Source organism: Urocitellus parryii, chromosome 2 (genome assembly GCF_045843805.1).
Source record: "Urocitellus parryii isolate mUroPar1 chromosome 2, mUroPar1.hap1, whole genome shotgun sequence".
In the NCBI taxonomy this organism is placed as follows: Eukaryota; Metazoa; Chordata; class Mammalia; order Rodentia; family Sciuridae; genus Urocitellus; species Urocitellus parryii.
This window is the reverse complement of record NC_135532.1, coordinates 79,104,386-79,127,811: the sequence shown is the minus strand read 5'-3', so window position 1 is coordinate 79,127,811 and position 23,426 is coordinate 79,104,386. Positions and strand designations below refer to the sequence as shown.

At 34.3% G+C, this 23,426-nt stretch overlaps 1 protein-coding gene across 2 annotated transcripts in view; it reads right to left on the bottom strand.

The window, feature by feature from the left end:
• The window catches only part of Rnf17 (ring finger protein 17), a 114,624-nt gene that overhangs the window by 64,576 nt on the left and 26,622 nt on the right, over positions 1 to 23,426 (bottom strand). For both annotated transcript variants that reach the window (XM_077792974.1, XM_077792981.1), the window contains exons 7-15: positions 22,138 to 22,309; positions 19,999 to 20,075; positions 18,993 to 19,067; positions 14,410 to 14,711; positions 11,360 to 11,518; positions 8,346 to 8,535; positions 6,953 to 7,121; positions 4,917 to 5,107; positions 3,885 to 4,026 (exon numbers count right to left, since the gene is read on the bottom strand). In XM_077792974.1, the coding sequence (XP_077649100.1) occupies positions 3,885 to 4,026; positions 4,917 to 5,107; positions 6,953 to 7,121; positions 8,346 to 8,535; positions 11,360 to 11,518; positions 14,410 to 14,711; positions 18,993 to 19,067; positions 19,999 to 20,075; positions 22,138 to 22,309 (1,477 nt within the window). The remainder of the gene's footprint in view (positions 1 to 3,884; positions 4,027 to 4,916; positions 5,108 to 6,952; positions 7,122 to 8,345; positions 8,536 to 11,359; positions 11,519 to 14,409; positions 14,712 to 18,992; positions 19,068 to 19,998; positions 20,076 to 22,137; positions 22,310 to 23,426) is intronic.

Below are 23,426 nucleotides of genomic sequence, written 5' to 3'. Positions count from 1 at the left end.
AATAGATGCAGAAAAAGCATTCGACAAAGTACAGCATCCCTTTATGTTCAAAACGCTAGAAAAATTAGGGATAACAGGATCATACCTCAACATTGTAAAAGCAATCTATGATAAGCCACAGGCTAGCATCATTCTGAATGGAGAAAAATTGAAGGCATTCCCTCTAAGATCTGGTACAAGACAGGGATGCCCTCTCTCACCACTTCTGTTCAACATAGTCCTCGAAACACTGGCCAGAGCAATTAGACAGTCAAAAGAAATTAAAGGCATAAAAATAGGAAAAGAAGAACTTAAATTATCACTATTTGCAGATGATATGATTCTATACCTAGCAGACCCAAAAGGGTCTACAAAGAAGCTATTAGAGCTAATAAATGAATTCAGCAAAGTGGCAGGATATAAGATCAACACGCATAAATCAAAGGCATTCCTGTATATCAGCGACAAATCCTCTGAAACGGAAATGAGGACAACTACTCCATTCACAATATCCCCCCAAAAAATAAAATACTTGGGAATCAACCTAACAAAAGAGGTGAAAGATTTATACAATGAAAATTACAGAACCCTAAAGAAAGACATAGAAGAAGACCTTAGAAGATGGAAAAACATACCCTGCTCATGGATAGGCAGAACTAATATCATCAAAATGGCGATATTACCAAAAGTTCTCTATAAGTTCAATGCAATGCCAATCAAAATCCCAACAGCATATCTTGTAGAAATAGATAAAAGAATCATGAAATTCATATGGAATAATAAAAGACCCAGAATAGCAAAAACAATACTAAGCAGGAAGTGTGAATCAGGCGGTATAGCGATACCAGACTTCAAACTATACTACAGAGCAATAGTAACAAAAACAGCATGGTACTGGTACCAAAACAGGCGGGTGGACCAATGGTACAGAATAGAGGACATAGTAACCAATCCACAAAACTACAACTATCTTATATTTGATAAAGGGGCTAAAAGCATGCAATGGAGGAAGGATAGCATCTTCAACAAATGGTGCTGGGAAAACTGGAAATCCATTTGCACCAAAATGAATCTGAATCCCTATCTCTCGCCGTGCACAAAAGTTAACTCAAAATGGATCAAGGAGCTTGATATTAAATCAGAGACACGGCATCTGATAGAAGAAAAAGTTGGTTATGATCTACATGTGGGATCGGGCTCCAAATTCCTCAATAGGACACCCATAGCGCTAGAGTTAACAAATAGAATCAACAAATGGGACTTACTCAAACTAAAAAGTTTTTTCTCAGCAAAAGAAACAATAAGAGAGATAAACAGGGAGCCTACATCCTGGGAACAAATTTTTACTCCACACACTTCAGATAGAGCCCTAATAACCAGAATATACAAAGAACTCAAAAAATTAGACAATAAGATAACAAATAACCCAATCAATAAATGGGCCAAGGACCTGAACAGACACTTCTCAGAGGAGGACATACAATCAATCAACAAGTACATGAAAAAATGCTCACCATCGCTAGCAGTCAGAGAAATGCAAATCAAAACTACCCTAAGATACCATCTCACTTCAGTAAGACTGGCAGCCATTAGGAAGTCAAACAATAAGTGCTGGAGAGGATGCGGGGAAAAGGGCACTCTTGTTCATTGCTGGTGGGACTGCAAATTGGTGCAGCCAATTTGGAAAGCAGTATGGAGATTTCTTGGAAAGCTGGGAATGGAACCACCATTTGACCCAGCTATTCCCCTTCTCGGTCTATTCCCTAAAGCCCTAACAAGAGCATGCTACAGGGACACTGCTACATCGATGTTCATAGCAGCTCAATTCACGATAGCAAGACTGTGGAACCAGCCTAGATGCCCTTCAATAGATGAATGGATAAAAAAAATGTGGCATTTATACACTATGGAGTATTACTCTGCATTAAAAAATGACAAAATCATAGAATTTGGAGGGAAATGGATGGCATTAGAGCAGATTATGCTAAGTGAAGCTAGTCAATCTTTAAAAAACAAATACCAAATGACTCCTTTAATATAAGGGGTGTAAACAAGGTCAGGGTAGGGACGAAGAGCTTGAGAAGAATATTTACATTAAACAGGGATGAGAGGTGGGAGGGAAAGGGAGTGAGAAGGGAAATTGCATGGAAATGGAAGGCGATCCTCAGGGTTATACAAAATGTCATATAAGAGGAAAGGAGGGGTAAGACAAGAGAATACAAATGGAAGAAATGATTTACAGTAGAAGGGGTAGAGAGAGAAAAGGGGAGGGGAGGGGGGATAGTAGACAATAGGACAGACAGCAGAATACATCAGACACTAGAAAGGCAATATGTCAATCAATGGAAGGGTAACTGATGTGATACAGCAATTTGTATACGGGGTAAAAGCGGGAGTTCATAATCCACTTGAATCAAACCGTGTAATATGATGTATTAAGAACTATGTAATGTTATGAACGACCAATAAAAAAAAAAAGTTTACAACTTGATTTTTTCAAAAAAAAAGTCAACAAACTGCAAGCACCTATCAATAAAGGTCTTAAATAAAAAAAAAAAACAAACCTTTTTGTGGCTCAAAGGACAATATCAAGAGTGAAAAGACAACTCACAAGATGGGAGAAAATTTTTTTTTTCTTTTTTTTTTTTAGGTTCAAACAGCAACTACTTTATTTCAAACTCTTACAGGCACTGCACGCATGCTTTTCCGCCAACGCCACCCACGTCGGAGAAAATATTTTAAGTATAAAAATCTGATAAGGATTTAATATCTAGAATATATAAAGCACTCCTACAACCCAATTCTAATGTAAATTCTGATAGATGAACACTGAAAACATGCTTAAGTGAAGTATGCCAGATACAAAAAGAAAAATATTTTACAACTCCATTTACCTAGAATGGACAATACCTTGTTCTTAGAGACAAAGTAGAAAAGAAGTTATCAGGGGCTGTAAGTGAGAAAAAGGGATGTCAGTGTTTCATGGGTATGGAGTTTCTGTTTGGGATAATGAAAGTTTTCTGGAAATGGATGGTGGTGAAGGCTGAATAAAATTAAGTACTTAGTGGCACTGCACTGAATATTTAAAATGGTTAAAATTGTAAATTTATGTTAAGTATACTTTACCATAATTTTTTAAAAGGCATTTAAAAATGAAAGGAAGGGAAGGGGAAAGAAAGGGAAAAAATGCATATCTTAACTTAGTTCAGATAAACAGCTTTCACAAATCATCCAGGAAGCCAGAAAGTGTGGTGCAGTATTGGAGATGATAGATTCTGAGGTTATATAGCTAGGTTTAATCCTGGCTCTATTCTTTCACAGATATGTAACCTCAGGTAATCCAAATGGAGACGGTAGCATCTTTCTCATGGAATTTTTGAGATAATCAGTGAGTGAGTTAATTTCCATAAAACTCTTAAGGTCCTTAACATGAGTTAATTCTTATAAAGCACTGAGAGGTAAATAAGGATGACCTAATACTGTAGCTATCCAAACAAATACATTAGTCACATATCCAGAACTTAATCCTATTTTGGTGTTTAATCTATGTTGATGTTTAAATCAGAAAATTACCTAGTAATAATTTTCAGATGCATATGGTTAGAAGGTTTATCATTTTAATGATCTGCTAGCTTTATGTGCTTTCTTAGTCTCCAGATTTCAGAAGGAAACATGAAATACTTACGTATTAGGTTTGATTCATTGTCTTTTCCCTCCATCTTCCACTAACTCACAGGATTAAGAGTTCTTTCAATTTACTATGGACTTCTTGTTTAAAGAATATAGAAATATATAATAAATTGACAATGGTTTGTTTGCTCTAATATTTATACTGCACATGGACACTCATTCCTGTTACATATTTCTACTTAATTTTTAAGAAAACTCATACATTATTTACTTACCAACTGAAGGTAGAAATCAGTAGGACTATTTATATGACAAACCATAACTGAAACATCTGTCATTTCTTTAGGCAAAATAGGTGGATGATAGCGTAAAGCCATATTTTCTTCAGTGTGACTTCTTGGTGATTGTGACCTAAATCTAATTAAAAACATAAAGAAGCATTTTCTTAAAATCTCTTTTTTCCTCAATGACCTGATCTGAAAAAAAGGGCTTCTACATATAGCAATTTATTTACCCAAAGTATTCCATTTCCAATTTCTCTCTTCTGACTTATTATAATTCTTGATATTGTCTCTAATTACTGAACAAGGTTAAATAAGAACTTAGAGGTTTAACCTTCAAATTCAGGTCAGACATTTCAGAGCTAGGATAGCATGCTGTAGTCACATTTAATGCTGTTTCTACAATTGCTTTGATAGCTGTGGTCTGTGGAAGTGCTTAGTGAGGCCAGCTAAGGGGTCTCTGTGGTCCTTGACAATCTCAGCCCTTTACTTTGGTTTTTCTACAATGGAATCCACTTGGGTCATTTCTAGAAGTCATTTATTTAATCACCCAACACAGAAAGTCAGAATATCTACTATCTCTATGGTTATTAAATCATCTTACTCTTTGCTCATCAGAGATAAAGAAAAATTAAGTATCTAATCTAGATTCAGAAATTAAATCAGTATTAGTGATCGTGAACTCATTCCAAAAGCTAGAAAATTTAAGTTAGGAAAAGTTAAAACAATAATTCTTGAAATACTTGAAGGCCTGCTTGCAAAGTTATCAAGAGTTTAAAAAAAAACGTTGGTATATACATATTTTTCTATTTTGAGCTACCTTAATTTTCTTTTTTCTTCAAACCAAATTAATTAAATGCAGTTTTCAGATAACCACTATACTTAAAAAAATGCTTTTAGCAATATTTTTAACCTCTAAAAGTATGTTAAGGTTCACATTAGAGCCCATGTTTTTAAAGGTAAAACTGCTATTTCTATATACAGCTATAATCATGAAAAATATTTAAGTTTTAACAATCTACTTACCGTGCTAGTTCCATAAAAACTAATGCATCTCTGAGAGACACAGGCATATCACTGCTTATTTTATTTGTTGGTGGTTTCTGCAGATCTACAATAAGCACACCATTTTCTTCTCTAAAAACTTTCATTAAAACAGCCTTGTTATTCACCATTTTCAAAAATTCCAGTTTAGCTTCCTCTTCCCAGCCTTCACTCTATGAAAAAAAAGTAAAATTCCAAAGTGATTATAAATTAGCTCTAATGTTATGTCTGGATTAACTTTGTACCAATCAGAGTCTGCAACTCTGAGGAAAAGCAATGAACCAACCATACACATGAAAAAACAACTGAGGTATGTAAAATGTGTGCATTGTGATTTTACGAATGTATTCTTATGGTGTTTGTAAGCAGTTTCACTGGAGAATATGTTTAGCTTTTGGATATTAATATGAAAATATTATAATGATTTTAAAATAAAATAAATACTGCTTGTGAATTTTCTACTAAAGTGATGAAAATTTCAAAAATAATTTTGATATATAATGTATCAGCAACATATGAGGTATATGCTATTTAAATGATAAGGGAAATATTCACCCATTCTAAAAAAGTTTTAAGTTGATATTAAACATTTAATTATCCATACCTAATATAAATTTCCAAGGATCAAAACCAAAAATTTCTTAAAAACAAAACCCAGGAAATGTAAAAGGCATAAAAGAAAATTAATAATGTCATTATCTTGAGGAAACCACCAATGCTAATATTTCTGTGTTTCCTTTTCTTATTCATTTATTTATTATTTTAAATATTTGTTGAAGGTCTACTCTGTGGCAGATCTGCTAAGTGCTGAAAACATAATAATGAGCAAAGACACAGACTCCTGCTTTCACAGACCTTACAGCATAGAACTGCTCAACATATATGGTTAAACACAATTCTAGTCTCCTAGGAGTTTTCAATCTTTCTAGGGGAACAGATATTCATAAGTAATTCAAAGCAGAATACAATATGAGCTGCAAGTAATGAACAAAGTGCTGTGGAAATAGGAAATAATGTATAAAAATACACACCATACTATATTTTACACATATTTATCTCTGTATAATTGACTCCAAAATATAGTGCTACTTGGATATTTCATCTATCACTTATTCACTCATATACACTTATTCAATTAAATTCTCATAAAGAATATTATTTGCCAGCCATGGTGGTATACACCTGAAATCCCAGTAGCTCAGCAGGCTGAAGCACGAAGATTACAAGTTTGAAGCCCATCTCAGCAATTTAGTGAGGCCTTAATCAATTTAGCAAGACCCTGTCTCAAAATAAACAATAAAAAGGGGGCTGGGACTGTAGCTCAGTAGCAGAACACTTGTCTAGCACACATGAGGTTTAGGGTTTGATCCTTAGCACCACATAAAAGTAAAAATAAATAAAATGAAGACATACTGCCACATGCCTGTAATCCCAGCAGCTCTTGAGGCTGAAACAGGAGAATGGAGAGTTCAAAGCCAGCCTCAGCAATGGCAAGGCACTGAGCAATTCAGTGAGACCCTGTTTCTAAATAAAATACAAAATAGGGCTGGGGATGTAGCTAAGTGGTTGACAGCCACTGAGTTTAATCCCCAGTACCAAAAAAAAAAAAAAAGAAAAAAAAAAAAGAAAAGTATGCTGTCCATCTACAACTGCAAAAAAATTTAAAGGGCTGAGGATGTGGCTCAGCAGATAAATACCCCTGGGTTCAATTCCTAGTACAAAAATATATATACATGTGTGGATATATATGTGTGTATGTATGTGTGTGTGTATGCGTGTGTGCCTAGAGCATGCTACACAAGTGTTCTACCACTGAGCTACATCCTCACCCAAGAACACTTCCAATTATGAAAGCTGAAGTTCATTTTCTGTTTCATTGGCACTGCACTATAGCTTATTATGCAAAATAATATCAAGATAACCGATTCCTCAAGCCCATCCTCAGCAATATCATTGGTAATACATAACTAAAACAAACATTTAGCCTCTGAAGAAGAAATAATTTAAGTCTCACTTACTGAATTATGTGGAACAATGTCTTTTAAGGAGCATGGGTATGCTAATGGTGGGATATCTTTCACCAGCCCTTCAATATATGGTTCAGACTTCCTCAGAACCGGACATAAATCATTTAGTACAACATGCTGCTCAGCAATGTGTTCTGGTCTTATGTGGGTATCACCAACTCTAGAAGGAATTCAAGTAATATTCACTGAAAGTATGCTTTAATCTTGCACTTGCTTTCTCCCTTTTTAAGGTATGCATTTCTAAGAATAATTTCCTTCAGGTAAATCTCATAGAAAGTTATATTCCAAATTTGTGCTTTCTTACTATACAGAATTAATTTAGCTTCTATAAGCACAGAGACTATTTTTATATACAGAATTAAATCCCAGTTACTTTTATTTGAACTTTCAGATATTCATTCAGTTTAAAAAGGAAAATGACCCTGTATTCCCACATATAGATCTATTCATTTTTAAAGCTATGACCATTTAAAAAAGTAAAAATATTATAGTTCATGCTGGTCCTTAACACAGAACCATTTCATTTTCTTTTCCTAGAAGATCTAGAAAACATTTTTGAACATCTAATGTGAGTACATTAGACAGTATGGTTTTTTAACATCATTTAATCAGATTACAGAAATATGATTAAAATTTTACTCAACCATCCTGTGGCAAACCATAACACTTTAAAGGTTAAGCTCTGAGCATTATTTTCTGCTGTGAAGTAACATTAGAAAAGTACTTAAATTTGGAGTACATCACATGAGTAAACATATCATAGTGAATTCCACTTTTATGTATATTATAAAGCATCACTTAAAAAATAAATAAAGCACTGGGGTTGTAGCTCAGTGGTAGAGCCACTTGTCTCGAATGCATGAGGCACTGGGTTCGACCCTCAGCACCACATAAAAATAAGTAAATAAAGTTACTGTGTCCATCTACAACTAAAGAAATATTTAAAAAATAAATAAATAGAAGGAAGACCAGTAGAGTCAGGAAGGGGAATCAGGATAGGAGGAGGGAAGGGAAGAGGAAGCACTGAGGACTGAAACGGAACAAATTAAATTCTATGCATGTATGATTATGTCAAAATGAACCCCACTATTACAACTGTAATGAATGCAATAATAAAAGCATTTAAAAATTGTAACACACAAACTTGGGAGTACATCAAAAAGTTCTTTTCCCAAGCTCCTCATCTAGTAATGTTGATAAAACAATACAATTTTATTCATTTAGTAACAAATTTAATAAGCAAAATATTAAGAATATGATTTGGAAGAGAAGAATGATAAATTACTTCTCTTTACCCTTTTCTAATCTCCTTCATTCTTTAATCTGCACCCAACAAATATGCCTAAACAGGCAAGAAACACATAATAATCACAAAATATCTTACCCTGTGACGATTAGGACTTCAGAATTTCCAAAATCTACCATGAATATTTGTATTAATGCAACTTCACGAACTGAGAATTTGGTTGGACTACAGGGTTTTCTAATATTTTTACTTTCTATCGGAATTAATTCAGTGATAGTTCCTCGACACCACATTCCATTTTCAATACTGTTGACAAATATTCTTGCACCTAAGTAATGTAGGAGACAAATTATTACCAGTGTTAAGACAGATATCTCAAAGAGCTCTAATTTAGAAATATAGCTTAGTTCTACAACTAAGAAGTCTTAACTCATTTATTTACTGATGGTATAGTATTGTGTCAAATGCTATGAGAAGAATATAAAATAGTTTATTATGTAACTTACAAGCTAAATGAGCAGAATACCAAGTCAGTAGTCAACAGATGAGGAACTGTTTCATGAACTACATTAATATAAATAAATGAAACTGTCTTGCATGTACACATATGTACACCTATAGATATATACATAGTAAGGTTTGTAATAAGGAAAAAACAATTATCTTTTCTTAGTATAGGATAGTGAAAGGAAACAATGAAAAGGCAACATATAAAATGCCCAAATTAATTAATACCCAATGTCATTTAGAGAAGGAGAGGATGAACTAAGGATGGGTCACAAATTAATAATCTGAAAAAACAGAAGATGGAGAAGGAAAAAGGCCTGAATATGAATGCTTAGTATGGGTTGACAATGTTCTCATTCTTTTATGTTTGAATCTACTCATTCCCCACAATAACCCTCTGAAGGCAGTACTTCCACCACAGTGTGGTTTGGGGGCTCAAAAATATCTTCAACTTGGACAAGCTGAGCTAAGAAACAGAATCAAGGTGTCTTAGGCAGGTGCAGTGGTGCACCAATATAATCCCAGCTACTCCAAAGGCTGGGGATGTAGCTCAGTGGTAAGGCACCCCTAATACCTAAAAATCCATAATACCTAAAAAATAAAAATAAATCAAGGTCTCTAACTTTCCCTTATTTTTCCCTCAAGTGCTGGAAGGGACTCTCTCTCTAAAATTCCCTTATCTGATTTGAGAAAATTTCTCTTTGTAATCTTATCAGATAATCTGGAAAGATTAATCAGCAGAAAAGAGAGGAGATTAAGTCATCACCTTGCCCAGCCAGGCTTTTCATTATTGTTTGGAGGACAGGTCCCAAAGATTAACTGGGAAACTTTGCATAATAAAACATCCTTTGTTGCAACTGCTCCTCATTTGGTCCTTTCATTGAGCTTCATGTTTTGCACAGCTACCTTGTACATATGCATATTAATAAATTTGTTATGCTTTTCTCTAGTAAACCTGTCTTTGGTTCTTTTGTTTTTTGAGGTATTGAGAATTAAACCCAGGGTGCTCTACCACTGAGTTAGTCCTTTATATTTTAAGAAAAGGTCTCAGAAGTTGCCCAAACTAGCCTTCAGCCTCAGCCTCCCAAGTTGCTGGAATTACAGGCATGTATCACCATGCCCAGCTAATCTGTCTTTCATCTTATGGGTATTGGCCATCATCATTTATGATAGACAGGAAAGGAACTGCCCCCTTTTCTACCTATCCAGAGGCAGAGTGGTTGCTATCCAAACACAGCAACCACTTGGTTATTTATACAAGGTAGCAAACAGAAACCTGGTAGTCCTGAATCCCAGTCTCTTAACAACTAAGCTACAAATTGATAAGCCTTGGTCATTCATTATATACAGAAGAATGCTGTATTCCTCTCTATGTATGTTATAAAAACAGGATGGCTGAAAGGCACATTGGGGTATCCATGTAATTTTATTTAAGTTTTCCTAAAACATTTGTTTGGCCTTCAGATTGTCAGTGATCCTTCTCTTATTTTGATGCAATCAATAATCTTTTAGTTTGAAAATATATTTTATACTATTTTATACTATTCTTTTAGTTTCAAAATATATTTTATGAAACTATTTTTGCAACAGATAAAACGTCAAGAAAATGTTTGCCATTCTTCATAAGGTTCACATGTAGACCAAAAGATATTCTTACTTGCTAAAGCCCCACCACATTTATTTCCTTTTCACTAATTTCTCTAAGCATAAACAAGGACTCAAGTCAACTATATATATTTTGCAAATAATTATCGTTAATACCTTAAAGATGAAGGTTTTGGTTTTCTTAGAATATTTTTTGAATCTAAACTGCATTCTTTTGGACATGTATGAAATTTTAGAGAACTATATATAATTATGAAAGCTAAGCTTAATACTATATTTCCTTTCTCTTAGATACCAAAAATGAAGGGATTTTTAAGTTTTAAAAGTATTCATTTTTGTCAGAGAAGTATATGATGATACTATACTTCTGATATTCTGAAAAGGTATAGAAACAAGCTGAGAAGTAGTGACCATTTAAAAGAACCATTATAAAGCTACACAGATAATACTTTTTTTTGATATTGGTCACCTATAGGCATTGAAAAAAATGGTCCAGTAATATATCAAAGAAATCAGAAGAGTATAATAAACAAATTCAATCATCAATGTTACTAGGAAAATACTTGTAAGGGAAGCCTAAAGCATGGCAAATTCAACTATGCTTAGAATTAAATAAACTGTGTTTACTAATTACCCTCTGAAGGGCCCTAGGAATGGATGCCACACAGGCCTCTTGAATCCTACTTAAGTGTTCAATGTTAACTCCAACATGCATGCATACAAAGCAAGGAACTAAAACAACAAAGAATCAACTTAAACTAAAAGGGCAACCTACATAACCTGTTGTGGGTCTTGTTAATTAAAAAGCAATTCATTCAATTACACAATAGAGGTTTTATATATATCTCACTCTACAAATGTGCCAACATCTGCAATTTAAATCTTTGACTAACTTACCTAAATAATTTATGTTAAGTAATTCCCAAACTTTTATGCTTAACTTGAAGCTCAAATCTTTTATAGCAGGTCAGTGTGGGTTGAGCAAATATGACAATATTTACATAAACTTAATATTTTAACTTATAGTGATATTTGATTACCTAGCTCCAAAATGTCTGAAGGATCAAGATGTAAATTCTTATTGCAAATTTGATTCACCTTCTTCTCCAATACTGTTGCATCTTTTATTTGTGAATATTTTCGAATATAGAAGTGGCAAGGATGTATTACATGGCTTACAAAAACTAGCTCTGGACAACCTGAATACAAATCAATATTTAAAAAACATTATTAAAACATGAAGCTGGAAGAGAATTCATAAAATGTGAACAACTGCCATGTCCGCTAAAGGTCGATGTGTTTACAGGCACTGAAAATCTAGAATACTTGGGCCCCATTAGAGAGTCTAAATCTAAAATGCCTCACAGAACAAATGGATCACTTTCAACAATGAATTCTTTAGCAACCTGAACTGCAAATACTTTATTCAACTTGCAAAATATGTGCTTTAAGTGAAATCATAGTTCATATGGTAGGCTGATTCTAAAATCATAGCCTGTTCTGTAAATTCACTTTATTATAAAACTTCATAGTTTAATTATGAACCTACTTGAAACTTAGAACCTTATTAATAGTGATTAGATTACTCGGCTAGCCTACAAAAGCCAGATCAATCCATACCATACCTAAAACACCAATACAGCTCACAGCACCCTGAATCCTAAATCATATGAAATAGGTTAGAGAGAGATGTAATAATGTCTGGTCAAAGTACTGAGTAGCATTTAGGGAACTATAGGAGAGCTTTGGTAAAGGTTAAACAGATTAAGGTAATGACACTGAACACATTTTTCTATAAATAGAAACAATTAAATCAAGTGTTTCTACTGATACAAAAAGATCTCTGAAGGAGCTGGGTGTGGTTGCACATTCCTATAATCCCAGCTATTTGGAAGAGTATAAGGGAGGAGGATTGAAAGTTAGAAGCCAGCCCAGGCAATTTAGCAAGACTGTCTCAAAATAAAAAAGAATGGAGATATTTCTCAGTAATAAAAAATTTGTCTAGCATGTGTTAAGGCCTTGGGTTCACTCACCAGTATTGGAAAAAAGAGAAGAAAAGCAAGAAAAAAAATCTCTAAAGTGTAATGTTAAGGGAGCAATACCCAAAACAGTATGTATAGTATGCTATGTCTCGTGTGAACTACTTTTGTATGCATTAAAAAACGACAGAAAGAAAAGAGGAACTGAATAAAATAGGAATAGGGTATGGCAAAGTGTCACAAAAATAGTTTTATTTATAAGGATTATTTTTTTGGAATGAATTAATGTATGATTTTTTAAAACAGACTAGAAGGCATGGAATTGAAGAGAGGTAACTTCATTTTAATCCTTGGCTAACTTACCTAAATAATTTATGTTAAGTAATTCCTAAACTTTTATTATGCTTAACTTGAAGCATATATATAACAGAAATTAAAAAATATATAAATTTTAACTTTGTAACATAGCTTACCAAGAACAATACACATATTAAGGATAGGATAAAAGAGATAAATATATATATGTATAACTGGGGTGACAGCTGTAAAATAAGAGTTACCACATATAGAGCAAACTACTCCATTAAGCTCAGACTTGTTACAATACCTGTTTTTGATCCAAAAGAAACAGTTGACTCTTTCTGAAGAGGTTTTTTGGGATATCTAGGAGTCTCCGTAAGATCATCTGTGAAGCAAGCTTTATCAAAATAGGTAAAGACAATTGTACTAATTTTGATAACAGTGACCTGCTAGTGTTTAAAAAGCTGTAATTAAATTGGCTAAATACTTGAATCCCTTGTAAAAGTAAATAAAACCATGATATGCTTTTAGAATTCACTGATAATTCAGTGATAATAATACAGCAGAAAGAAGAATGTGTGCACTGTTTTTTTTGATATTTATTTTTTCCTAGTTGTAGGTGGACATAATACCTTTATTTTATATTTATGTGGTACTGAGGATTGAACCCAGGGCCTCACACATGCCAGGCAAGTGCTCTACCCCTGAGCCACAACCCCAGGCCGTACTATTGAGGTTTAAAAAAAAAAAATTTTTTTTTTAGTTGTATATGGACACTATTTATTTATTTTCTTACATGTGGTTCTGAGGATCAAACCCAGTGCCTCACACACATGAGGCAAGTGCTCTACCAATGAGATAAAGCCCCAGCCCCTTGTTTTATTTATTTATTTAAAAAATTTTTGCATTGAAAATGTCATTCTGGAGAGTCACCCAATAAAACCAATGTTTTAAAAAATGTTTTACATAGAAGTACATGAGTAGCATTTTGCTTCCATGTTAATGGGCGAATACCAACACTGAAATCTAATCAAACAACTGTGATAGATTTAAGTTATAAAATAGTTGACATAAGCTGCGTATCTAGCTCAGTAGTAGGGTGGTTGGTTGCCTAGCATTTGAGAGGCTCTGGGTTTGATCCCTAGCATAAATTAATAAATAAATAATATAATAAAATATAAAATAGATGGCATGACACTCATCATAGCTCATCCTAAACAGATTAGATTCCAAGATTTGAGAGGAGCTGATCATAATTCAAGGACAAAGTAATGAAACTATGCCCCCAATTTACCCCTCTTATTCATTTATATTTGTATCATTCATATAAAGTTTATATGTGGAACACTGAAAAGGTCAAATATCCTAACCTGATCAAATATTAAATTTGCATCCCAGAGATTAGCTATATTATTTTATTAAAAATAAAAATTACCCTAACTTTGGAAAATATGGAATCAATAGGTTTAACTCATAATGAGCATATGAGGAAAAAGATTATGGTGGCCGGGCGTAGTGGCATGCACCTGCAATCTAGCTACAGAAGAAGCTTAGGCAAGAGGTTCACAAGTTTGAGAATATCCTAGGCAACTTACCAAAACCCATCTCAAAATCAAACAAAAAGGGCTGGAGGTGTAACTCAATGGTAGAGCACTTGCCGGGCATGTGCAAAAGCACTGGGTCCATTCCCCAGTTACCCCCCACCCCCATATACACAAATACCTTTCCTGCTAAGCATATTTAATTGTTTCTAATTTTAGAGAAAAGATCCCTTCCTCCCTCCCCCCAGGTTTGTTATATTCTCAACTCACGTTCTGGGTTTTCTTCAATAATTTCTTCAATTATCACATCAGGACTAGATCCCATTTGAGGGAGCACAGCAATGGTTTTAGAGGATGTGACTGCAATGACCTCTTTCTGTGGCTGGACAATCTCTTCTGAATGGACACCACTGGTCTCCAGTTGTAAAGGAGGTGCTGGCACTTCACTGGTTAGGACAGACACATCAATCTTTTTGTTTTCTAGTGATGAGTATGTAACATAAGAAAGTTCCTTTTTACTATTATATTTCTTTTGAACACTCTGTCCAACTTCATTTTCTTGGGGATAATATCTGTACAAAAATACAGAGGACGGCTACTTTAATATTCACCTTCAAGCCATTTCCTTTCCACATGACAACTGATTCTGAGACACACAAAAAAATTTAGTGATTTTTAGTAAATTTATTGAGTTCACAACCACTGCCACAAACTAATGTTAGAACACTTCATCACCCAAAAAGAAACCTCTGCCTGTTCCAAGCCTCAACCAAGCTCCAGAGTTTTAAAAGGTCAAGAAGAGATATATATATATAATTATTGAGAAGCTGAAAAAAACTTCATAAGTTATGTCATAATAATCTGATTCCTCAAGAACAGTGTTTTTTTACACATTTTTAAAAGAAGTTGTTTTGATTTAGCTCAAATGTTTGATATAAATTATGTTAAGATGATTTCTTCTATTTCATTAATTGGCTTAAAAACAAAGTGTAAGAAAGCATGCAGGATACAAACCTGAGCAAATTACCAGAAACTTCCTCCAAGGCTAATAATTACTATTAATCTGAATCCTATGGGTATGATTATTTCTAGCCACTAACCCACAGCTGATTATCCATACTATTCAGTATTTTTCTATATTCTCCACATATTCCGATGATTTAAGGCTATCAAATCTATTACTATAAAAATTTTAAAATGAGATGAGACTGAGTCTCATAAAACTTGTATTTAGTTAATCCATGATGGTTCCAACTTCTTCATAGAACATAAGGACCAAAAAATCCACTCTGATTTAGCTATGACACACTTATCTGTCTCTTCCAAAAAAGGGCATGAATGTAACATGAAAAGTATAATTACTATACAATGAATAAAGGTACACCTTTTGAGAAACACCTATATGTAAACAACACCCCTTTTCAGACCTTATTGAGATTTCTTAACAAAAAAAAATATAGCTTATAGAACACTACTTTGTTTTATTCTCTTTCAACCTGTGCCTATGCCATCTCACTTTAGTTTTTTGTACTGCTTTAAATTTTTAATATATTTCCCAACTTATTTCAATACCTGCTCTCACTGGGCAAACCCATGGCTGAGTTACCACCAATAATTAGGAGAGATAACTTACAGTGGTATAAAATCAATACAAGATCACCTAGTTTTTAAAAATACCTTTATTTATTTTTATGTGGTGCTGAGGACAGAACCCAGTACCTCATACGTGCAAGGCAAGTGCTCTATTACTGAGCTACAACCCGGCCCCATCAACTAATTTTTAAGTTGTAAAAAAATATTTGAAGTAACCACATTCAAGGTACATAAATATCTAAGGAACTACTGAATGTTAAAGTTGATGATTATCCATGGGAGCAGAAAAAGAGGCAAATAAGGGGCAGGGAACAGCTTTGTAGCTCCTCATTCCACTAAAATCTTGGAAGACAGGCTGGCCAGGAGCTACGTTTGCTCAAAGCCAGTCTTGAGGGAGATAAAGGAGACCTTTCTGTCTCAATTCTACATTTTGCAGGGCAGAGTTGGTGGGCTCAGGGGCATGGAAATATTTTATAAGAGAAGGCAGAGTGAGGCAAAAGGCAGGAATACACACACACACACACACACACACACACACACACACACACACACACAGATTTAACTAACCAGCAAATATGTCAGCTCAGCTTTCTTGATGTCTGTTCTCATCAGAAAGAAGTAGGGGATGCAGAAAAAGTTATCAGGAAGTTGTTTTTAATTTCAAAGGGGTCTGTTTCAGGGTCACCCAAGCACTGTTTGGGGGCAGATGAACTTCCTAGCCTCCATAAATATGGTCAAAGGACTGATGTTCCAGTTCCTCTTGCAAGGTATAGAGAACCCACCCTCTGATGTAGAGGACTGTGGTAGGCTATCTCAACCTAATGCTGTTGAACTACTTCATTAATCTTTTTTTCCTTTTATTTCAAAGGAAATTGCAAACAATAAAACTTCTGATAATTTGGTTTCTCACTTCTGTCTTGGTGTTGTAAAAAATGTCAACATAAATATTCTAGTTTGTATTGGTAATTACATTTGCTCATTAAGTTAACAAACTGGCAGTCTGACTATATGTCAGTTTTGTGAACTTCACTAATGTAAATTCATCAGATTTAGTGTTAGATATGCTTGTTTTCCCAGCCTCCAAGACTGTGGACCACATATTTATTGAACTCAGGGGCACTCTACCACTGAGCCACATCCCCAGCCCTATTTTGTATTTTATTTAGAGGCAGGATCTAACAAGTTGCTTAGCACCTCGCCCTTGCTGAAGCTGGCTTTCAACTTGTGATCCTTCTGCCTTAGCCTCCTGAGTCTCTAGGATTATAGGGGTGCACCACCACACCTGACTGTTATGATGCTTTTTAGGGGAACATCTTCCTTGAAGACAAACCACCTACAAATGATTAAATTTATTTTCTTTTAGGGAGTTTCTAATAGTTTGACTGTTATTAAACCCAGAATCAAACCAACATCTCTTCTTAGATTTCAGCACATGTACCCAAATGCCTTCTAAACTTTTCTCCTTAGAAGTTTGGTGAATAGAAACTCAACGTTTATCTACTGTTAATCCCCTTCCTACTTACTTTTGTTCCTGTATTCTTAATCTTGGTGAATAAAATCACAATCCATCAATTTAGTCACCACGGCCAAACCTATGAACTATTGGTGAGGCTTCCTTTTCCCTTGTTCCTCACATTCAAACATTAATGTTTTACAAATAATCTCTATTTAGCATTTTCATAATCTATTCTCAATCCTGATCTGGTGCTACTACTTAAGTGTGGGTCCTCATTATCTGCTGAATCTACTGATGCAACTGCATAACCGATCTTTCTCTGCACTTCATATTCTCCCAAATAATCCCCTAAATGGCTACCACAGTTATTTTTCACAAATATAATCTAATTATTTTTACTTTCATGCTTAAAATCTTCTAAAGGTTTTCTACTGTCTAAAGCTGACTTTCCAACAGTACTTTTGGTAATAGTGGAAATGTGCTGCAGTGCTTAATATGGTAGTGCTATGGTGTGAAGGTCAGCTCCAAAATTTGTGTTGAAACAATCCTCATTATGGTTGGGGAAGTGATTAAATCATTAAATCTCCGCCCTCTTGAATGAAATTGTGCCTTATTAAAGGAGTAGAGGGAACCAGCTTAGCTCCTGCCCTGTCCCCTTTTTCCTTTCTTGCCATGCACAGACACAGCATTTGTTCCCTTTTTGGCCTCCTGTCCTTTCTGCCTTGTGAGGACACAACATTCAAGGTACCATCTTGGAGGCAGAGACCAAGACGCTCTCTCTTTTTTTTTAATATTTATTTTTTTTTAGTTGTAGTTGGACAAAATACCTTAATTTTATTTATTTATTTATTTATTTTTATGTGGTGCTGAGGATCAATCCCAGGGCCTCACACATGTAAGGCAAGCACTCTACTGCTGAGCCATAACCCCAGCCCCCCAAGACTCTGAACTAGAGTCTAAATCGACCAGTGCCTTGACTTTGAACTTCCTAGCCTCCATAAATATGAGAAAATAAATTTCTATTCTTTATAAATTACCTACTCTCAAGTATTTTGACAGGTAGCCATTAGTACATGTGGCCAGCAATCACTTAGAATCTGGCTTGTACAACCAAGGAACTGAGTTTATAGTTTTAATTAATTTATGCTTAAATTTAAGTAGCTCACATGGTTAGTGGCAACTACGCTAGGTATGCAGAGATCTAAAAAATAAAGTTCAAATGCTATCATATAGCATACAAAGTCCTTAGAATTCAGTTCCTATGTATCTGGGGATATACAGAATGAAATTGTGTGCAGTTGTTTCAAAGTAGAATTTCTTCTTTTACGTTTACCTCCTTTTGTCCTTTCTACTTGCTGTTCATTTTTTTTCCACAGTAAGGGAAAATAAAATCTCTAAGTCCTCTGTTACCCCTTCCTTTGCAACCCACTAGCTTTTGCATACACTGTCAAAGAAATCACACATTTGATCTTTTACATGTCTGCTTTATGCACTATAATTTATCCAACATTTATCTCAATATTTGTGATGTTAGCACCTAGCACAAAAATCAATGTTCAATGCTTACTGACATTAATAATGAATCTTACAAATAAAACTTAAACACATATATCATTGAATACTGATCCTTTCTAGGTATAGGTCTTTAAAAAATATTATACATGTAATTAATTGTAGAAACTATCTTAGCTCTTTATTTTGCAGCTTTTAAAAATCATACTACTCTAAACATCAATTTTCCTCTTAGATAACACAGGTACTATTAGACAGTAATGACATGTTGCCATTCTTAAAAAATACTTACTTTGTTGAGTCCTCAAAGTCAAACTTTCCCATATTGTTGAACATGCACATAATCTCACTACAATTCATATTCAACCTAAAATAAAACATTAGCATAAAAATAAATGATCTCTTCCAAGTTTATTACGTTTCCTAAACAGAAGTCCATTGCTGACATTAAAATAACTAATTTCAAAGAAAACACTCAAGTCAAGTGTTATGGTTTAGATGTGAGGTGTTCCCCAAAAGCCCATGTGTGAGACAAAGTAAGAAAGTTTAGAGGAGAAATGATTGGGTTAAGAAAGCCTTAACCCAATCAGTGAATCAATCCCCTGATGGGATTAATTGAGTGGTAGATTAAGGATGTTGCTAGAGGAGGTAGGCATTGTGGGACATACTTTTAGGGTCTATATTTTGTAGCTGGCTAGTGGAGTCTCTCTCTCTCTCTGCTTTCTGATCATCATGTGAGCTCTTTCCCTCTGCCATACTCTTCCACCATGATGTCCTGCCTCACCCCAAACCCTGAGGAATGGAGCTTATGCTTACGGACTGAGACCTCAGAAATTGTGAGCCCTAAAATAAACTTTTCTCCCCTTAAAATTGTTCTAGTTAGATCTTTTAGTCACAGCAACAAAAAAGCTGACTAAAACACCAAAGTGTAGTGGCACATGCCTATAATCTCAGCTACTCAGAAGGCTGAGGCAGGAGGATCACAAGTTTGAAGCCAGCCTGCAATTTATGGAAGCACTATCTCAAGATAAAATATAAATGGGCTAGGGATGTAGCTCAGTGGTAGAGTGCTTACCTAGAATACCTCAGGGGGTTCAATCCCCAGTACCACAAAAAAGGAAAAAAATAACATTTAAATAATATTTTAATATTTAAAGTTATAATTATTTTAATTTGGTTGCTAACTTGGGAATCATTTCAAATATAATTTCAAATTATAATTGCTTGCTATTTTGGTAAATTCAGTCTCTAATGCATTTTTACACTTATTATAGTCTCCTGAACCATGACTTATTCACCTGGGAGGGTTCCTTGGTTTTAAAGAACTAACTTGTGACAATTCACTCTCAGATGTTAACTTCAAAGTCCGGATAATCTACAATCAAAAAAGAAGTGTTGTTATTCATGTGTGAACTTTCTTTTGTCACAAATACTGCTTAAAGAGTAAGATTTTATAAGGAAAACTTAGTTATTTCATAAATGTATTCAAGGCTTGATTTTGGGTACTTGAAGGAAAGAATGCAAGAAAATGTTTTTCACTTCTACCCTAAAGAAATTTAAAGTTTTCTGAAAGTATTTATTAAAGGATAACAATACCAGGTGCTGGCTAATAAGTGGGATACAGCTATACAATTTCTGCTCAGACTTGTTTTGTATTTGTGTTGTTATTTTCAAACATTCTCTCTCTCTTCTTTCCTTCATCTTCCTAACTAAACTAAGAGGAAAGACCAAATTTTATCACTTTTTTCACCACCTAGTGCCTCATGTGTAACACACAGGAAATTACTATTGTTGTTTTCAGAATTATAGCTGGAGGAAGGCCAGGCCAAATTAGATGGTGGCAAACTCTTCAACTTTCTTTTAAAGTTAGAGACGTTGGAGGCAGGTAAACCAATGGCTTCTATTCTATACCTCAATTGAGTCAAAATATTTGATTATATATGGGAAATGAGACCTGATGACTCAAAGATTGATAGAGCAGGATCTATACCCTTAGAGAATGATGCAGAAATCAGCAAAGAGGATATATGGTGAATCTTTTTCTGTCAAAATATCTTAAAAGAAGATGTTTCTATTTTTGCCCAATTCTGCCCCCTAAGCACAAGATTAGATGACAGAAGATAGCTGATGCAACTTGTCTCCTGACTTACACATTCTGGGAGAATTAAGGGAAAAAAATTAATATGATTTTAAGATAAATTTTAAGATAAGACTACAATCTGGGCTGGGGGTGTAGCTTAGTGGTAGAGCGCGCTTGCTTAACATGCATGAGGCATTGGGTTTGATCCTCAGCACCACATAAAAACAAATAGATAAAATAAAAGTATTGTGTCCATCTACAACTAAAAAAATTTAAGAGTACATCCATCCCTAAAATGTTTATGAAAAGAAAATAGTGTTTCATTTAGTTTACTTATCCTATTTATTCTTATTTTTTATTCAGGTGTCCTAGAAATCTCGCTATAGTTTTGACCTTAAGTGTCTCCCAAAGGTCCATGTGATAAAGGATTGATCCTCAGTGTAGCACTAGTAAGAAGTAGAACCTAAAGGGAGATTTTAGGTCATTGGGGGTGTGCAGTCAAAGGAAACAGCTTAACCACTTTCTCTCTTTTCCTTCCTGGCCATGCAATGAGTAAGGTCTTGATTTGCCATGTGTTCTCATGGTGATCTGCCACCATAGGTCCAAAAGCAATGATACCAACCAATCATGGACTTAAATCTTCAGAACTCTCAGCCAAAATACAACTTTTTTCTTTATAAGTTTGATTAACTCAGTAATTATCATAGTGACAGAAAGTTAACACAAACCTTGACTTGCATCTCAATGTTATGCTAACTTGCTCTCAGATCATTTGCTATGAAGACCTTATTGTCCTATTTTCCTAAGTGATTAAAAAATAATAATAAAATGCTAAAAAATAAAAAGTTAATTGTTTATCTTAAGAGTTCAAATACCTAAGAATTCTAAATCCATGACAATATAGATGGTCCTTGACTTTGGACAGTTTGGCTTGTGAATTTTCAACTTTAGTGTGAAAGACAATATACATTCAATAAAAACCATACTTTGATTTTTAAAATTTGGATCTTTTCCCTAGGCTAACAATATGTGATCAGATTCTCTCTCACAACATGGGGCAGTGACAGAAAGTCCCGCAGTGATGAGAATAAACAATCAACATTCTATAGTATACTGTGTTGCTTAGCTGCACTGTTCAGTTAGGTTAATTTAAAAACATTTTTGACTTATGATATTTTCAATTTAGGATGAGTTTATTAGGATGTAACCCCATTGTAAATAATCCCATCATAAATTGAGGAGCATCTATATAGGCTAGGATAATCTGAAAAACAAATTTAAATCTTAAACACCATATTCCAAAGCATGTAAAGTAAGTTGCATAGAACTAATTCAGATTCCAAATTATTAAAATTACCTGATTCAGGTCACAGTATGTCCTCAGAGAAGGTGCTGATTTTAACTCTTTTGCTATCTTCATAGCTGCATCCAAATCATTTTTTTTCTCTTCAATGTAGCTTTTAGCCATTATTAAATTTGATAAATAATCATCTGTACTTCTTACAAGTTCTTCACACCAGTTCTTTTTCCTTCATTTAAGACACCAGAGTTATTTCACAATATTTCATAAAAATTAAAAGTGAATTTTATAAAGACTAAACAGCATTTGAAAGGGTAATTTCACTAGGTGATGGATTTAAATAAAATAACATGGTTAAATGAGGCATATAATAACTGAACAGTGTCTAAAAGGGTAATTTTATTGATAAAACAACATAATAGCATTCTAATGGGTAACCACAAGAAACTATCTACAGAATATGCACAAAAAAGGAGAAGGCAATTAAAATGCATCTCTACCAAAAAAAAAAAAAAAATCAAGTAAACACAAGGCAGGCAGTGATGGAGGAAATTAAAGACAATAAAAAAGCTATAAATCAGAAAACAAGTAAAACAGCAAAAATTATTATTAGTTATTACTTTAAATGTAACTAGAATGACTTCCCAATCAAAAGTTATAGATTTTAAGTGTAAAAACCATGATACAATGGGCTGGGAATATGGCTCAAGCGGTAGCGCGCTCGCCTGGCATGCGTGCGGCCTGGGTTCGATCCTCAGCACTATATACAAACAAAGATGTTGTGTCCACCAAAAAACTAAAAAATAAATATTAAAAAATTCTCTCTCTCTTTTTTTTTTTTAAAAAAAAAAAAACCATGACACAAGTGTATACTGTTGCAAATAACTAGTTAGTTTTCTGGTACTGGGGATTGAACCTAGAGGCACTTGACCACTGAGCTACATATCCTTGGTCCTTTTTTAGACAGGGTCTCACAACTGCCCAGGCTGGCTTCAAATTTGCAATCCTCCTGCCTCAGCCTCCCAAATTGCTGGGATTACAGGTGTGTTCCCCCACACAGCTAGAAACTCATTTTAGATCTAAAGACACACATAGGTTGAAAGTGAAGACAGAAAAAGATATCTCATTCAGAGAGTAACCAAAAGAGCTGGGTTATGTATACTAACATCAGACAAAACATACTTTAATATTACAATTATAAAAATACACACCCCAAACATCAGAACCCTAAATATATAAAGATAGATTACAGAATTATACACTTATTCTTTTCTTTTCATAAACTGGCAGATTATAGACAAATAATAAAATAATATTGGAGACTTCAATACCCCAACTTCAATAAT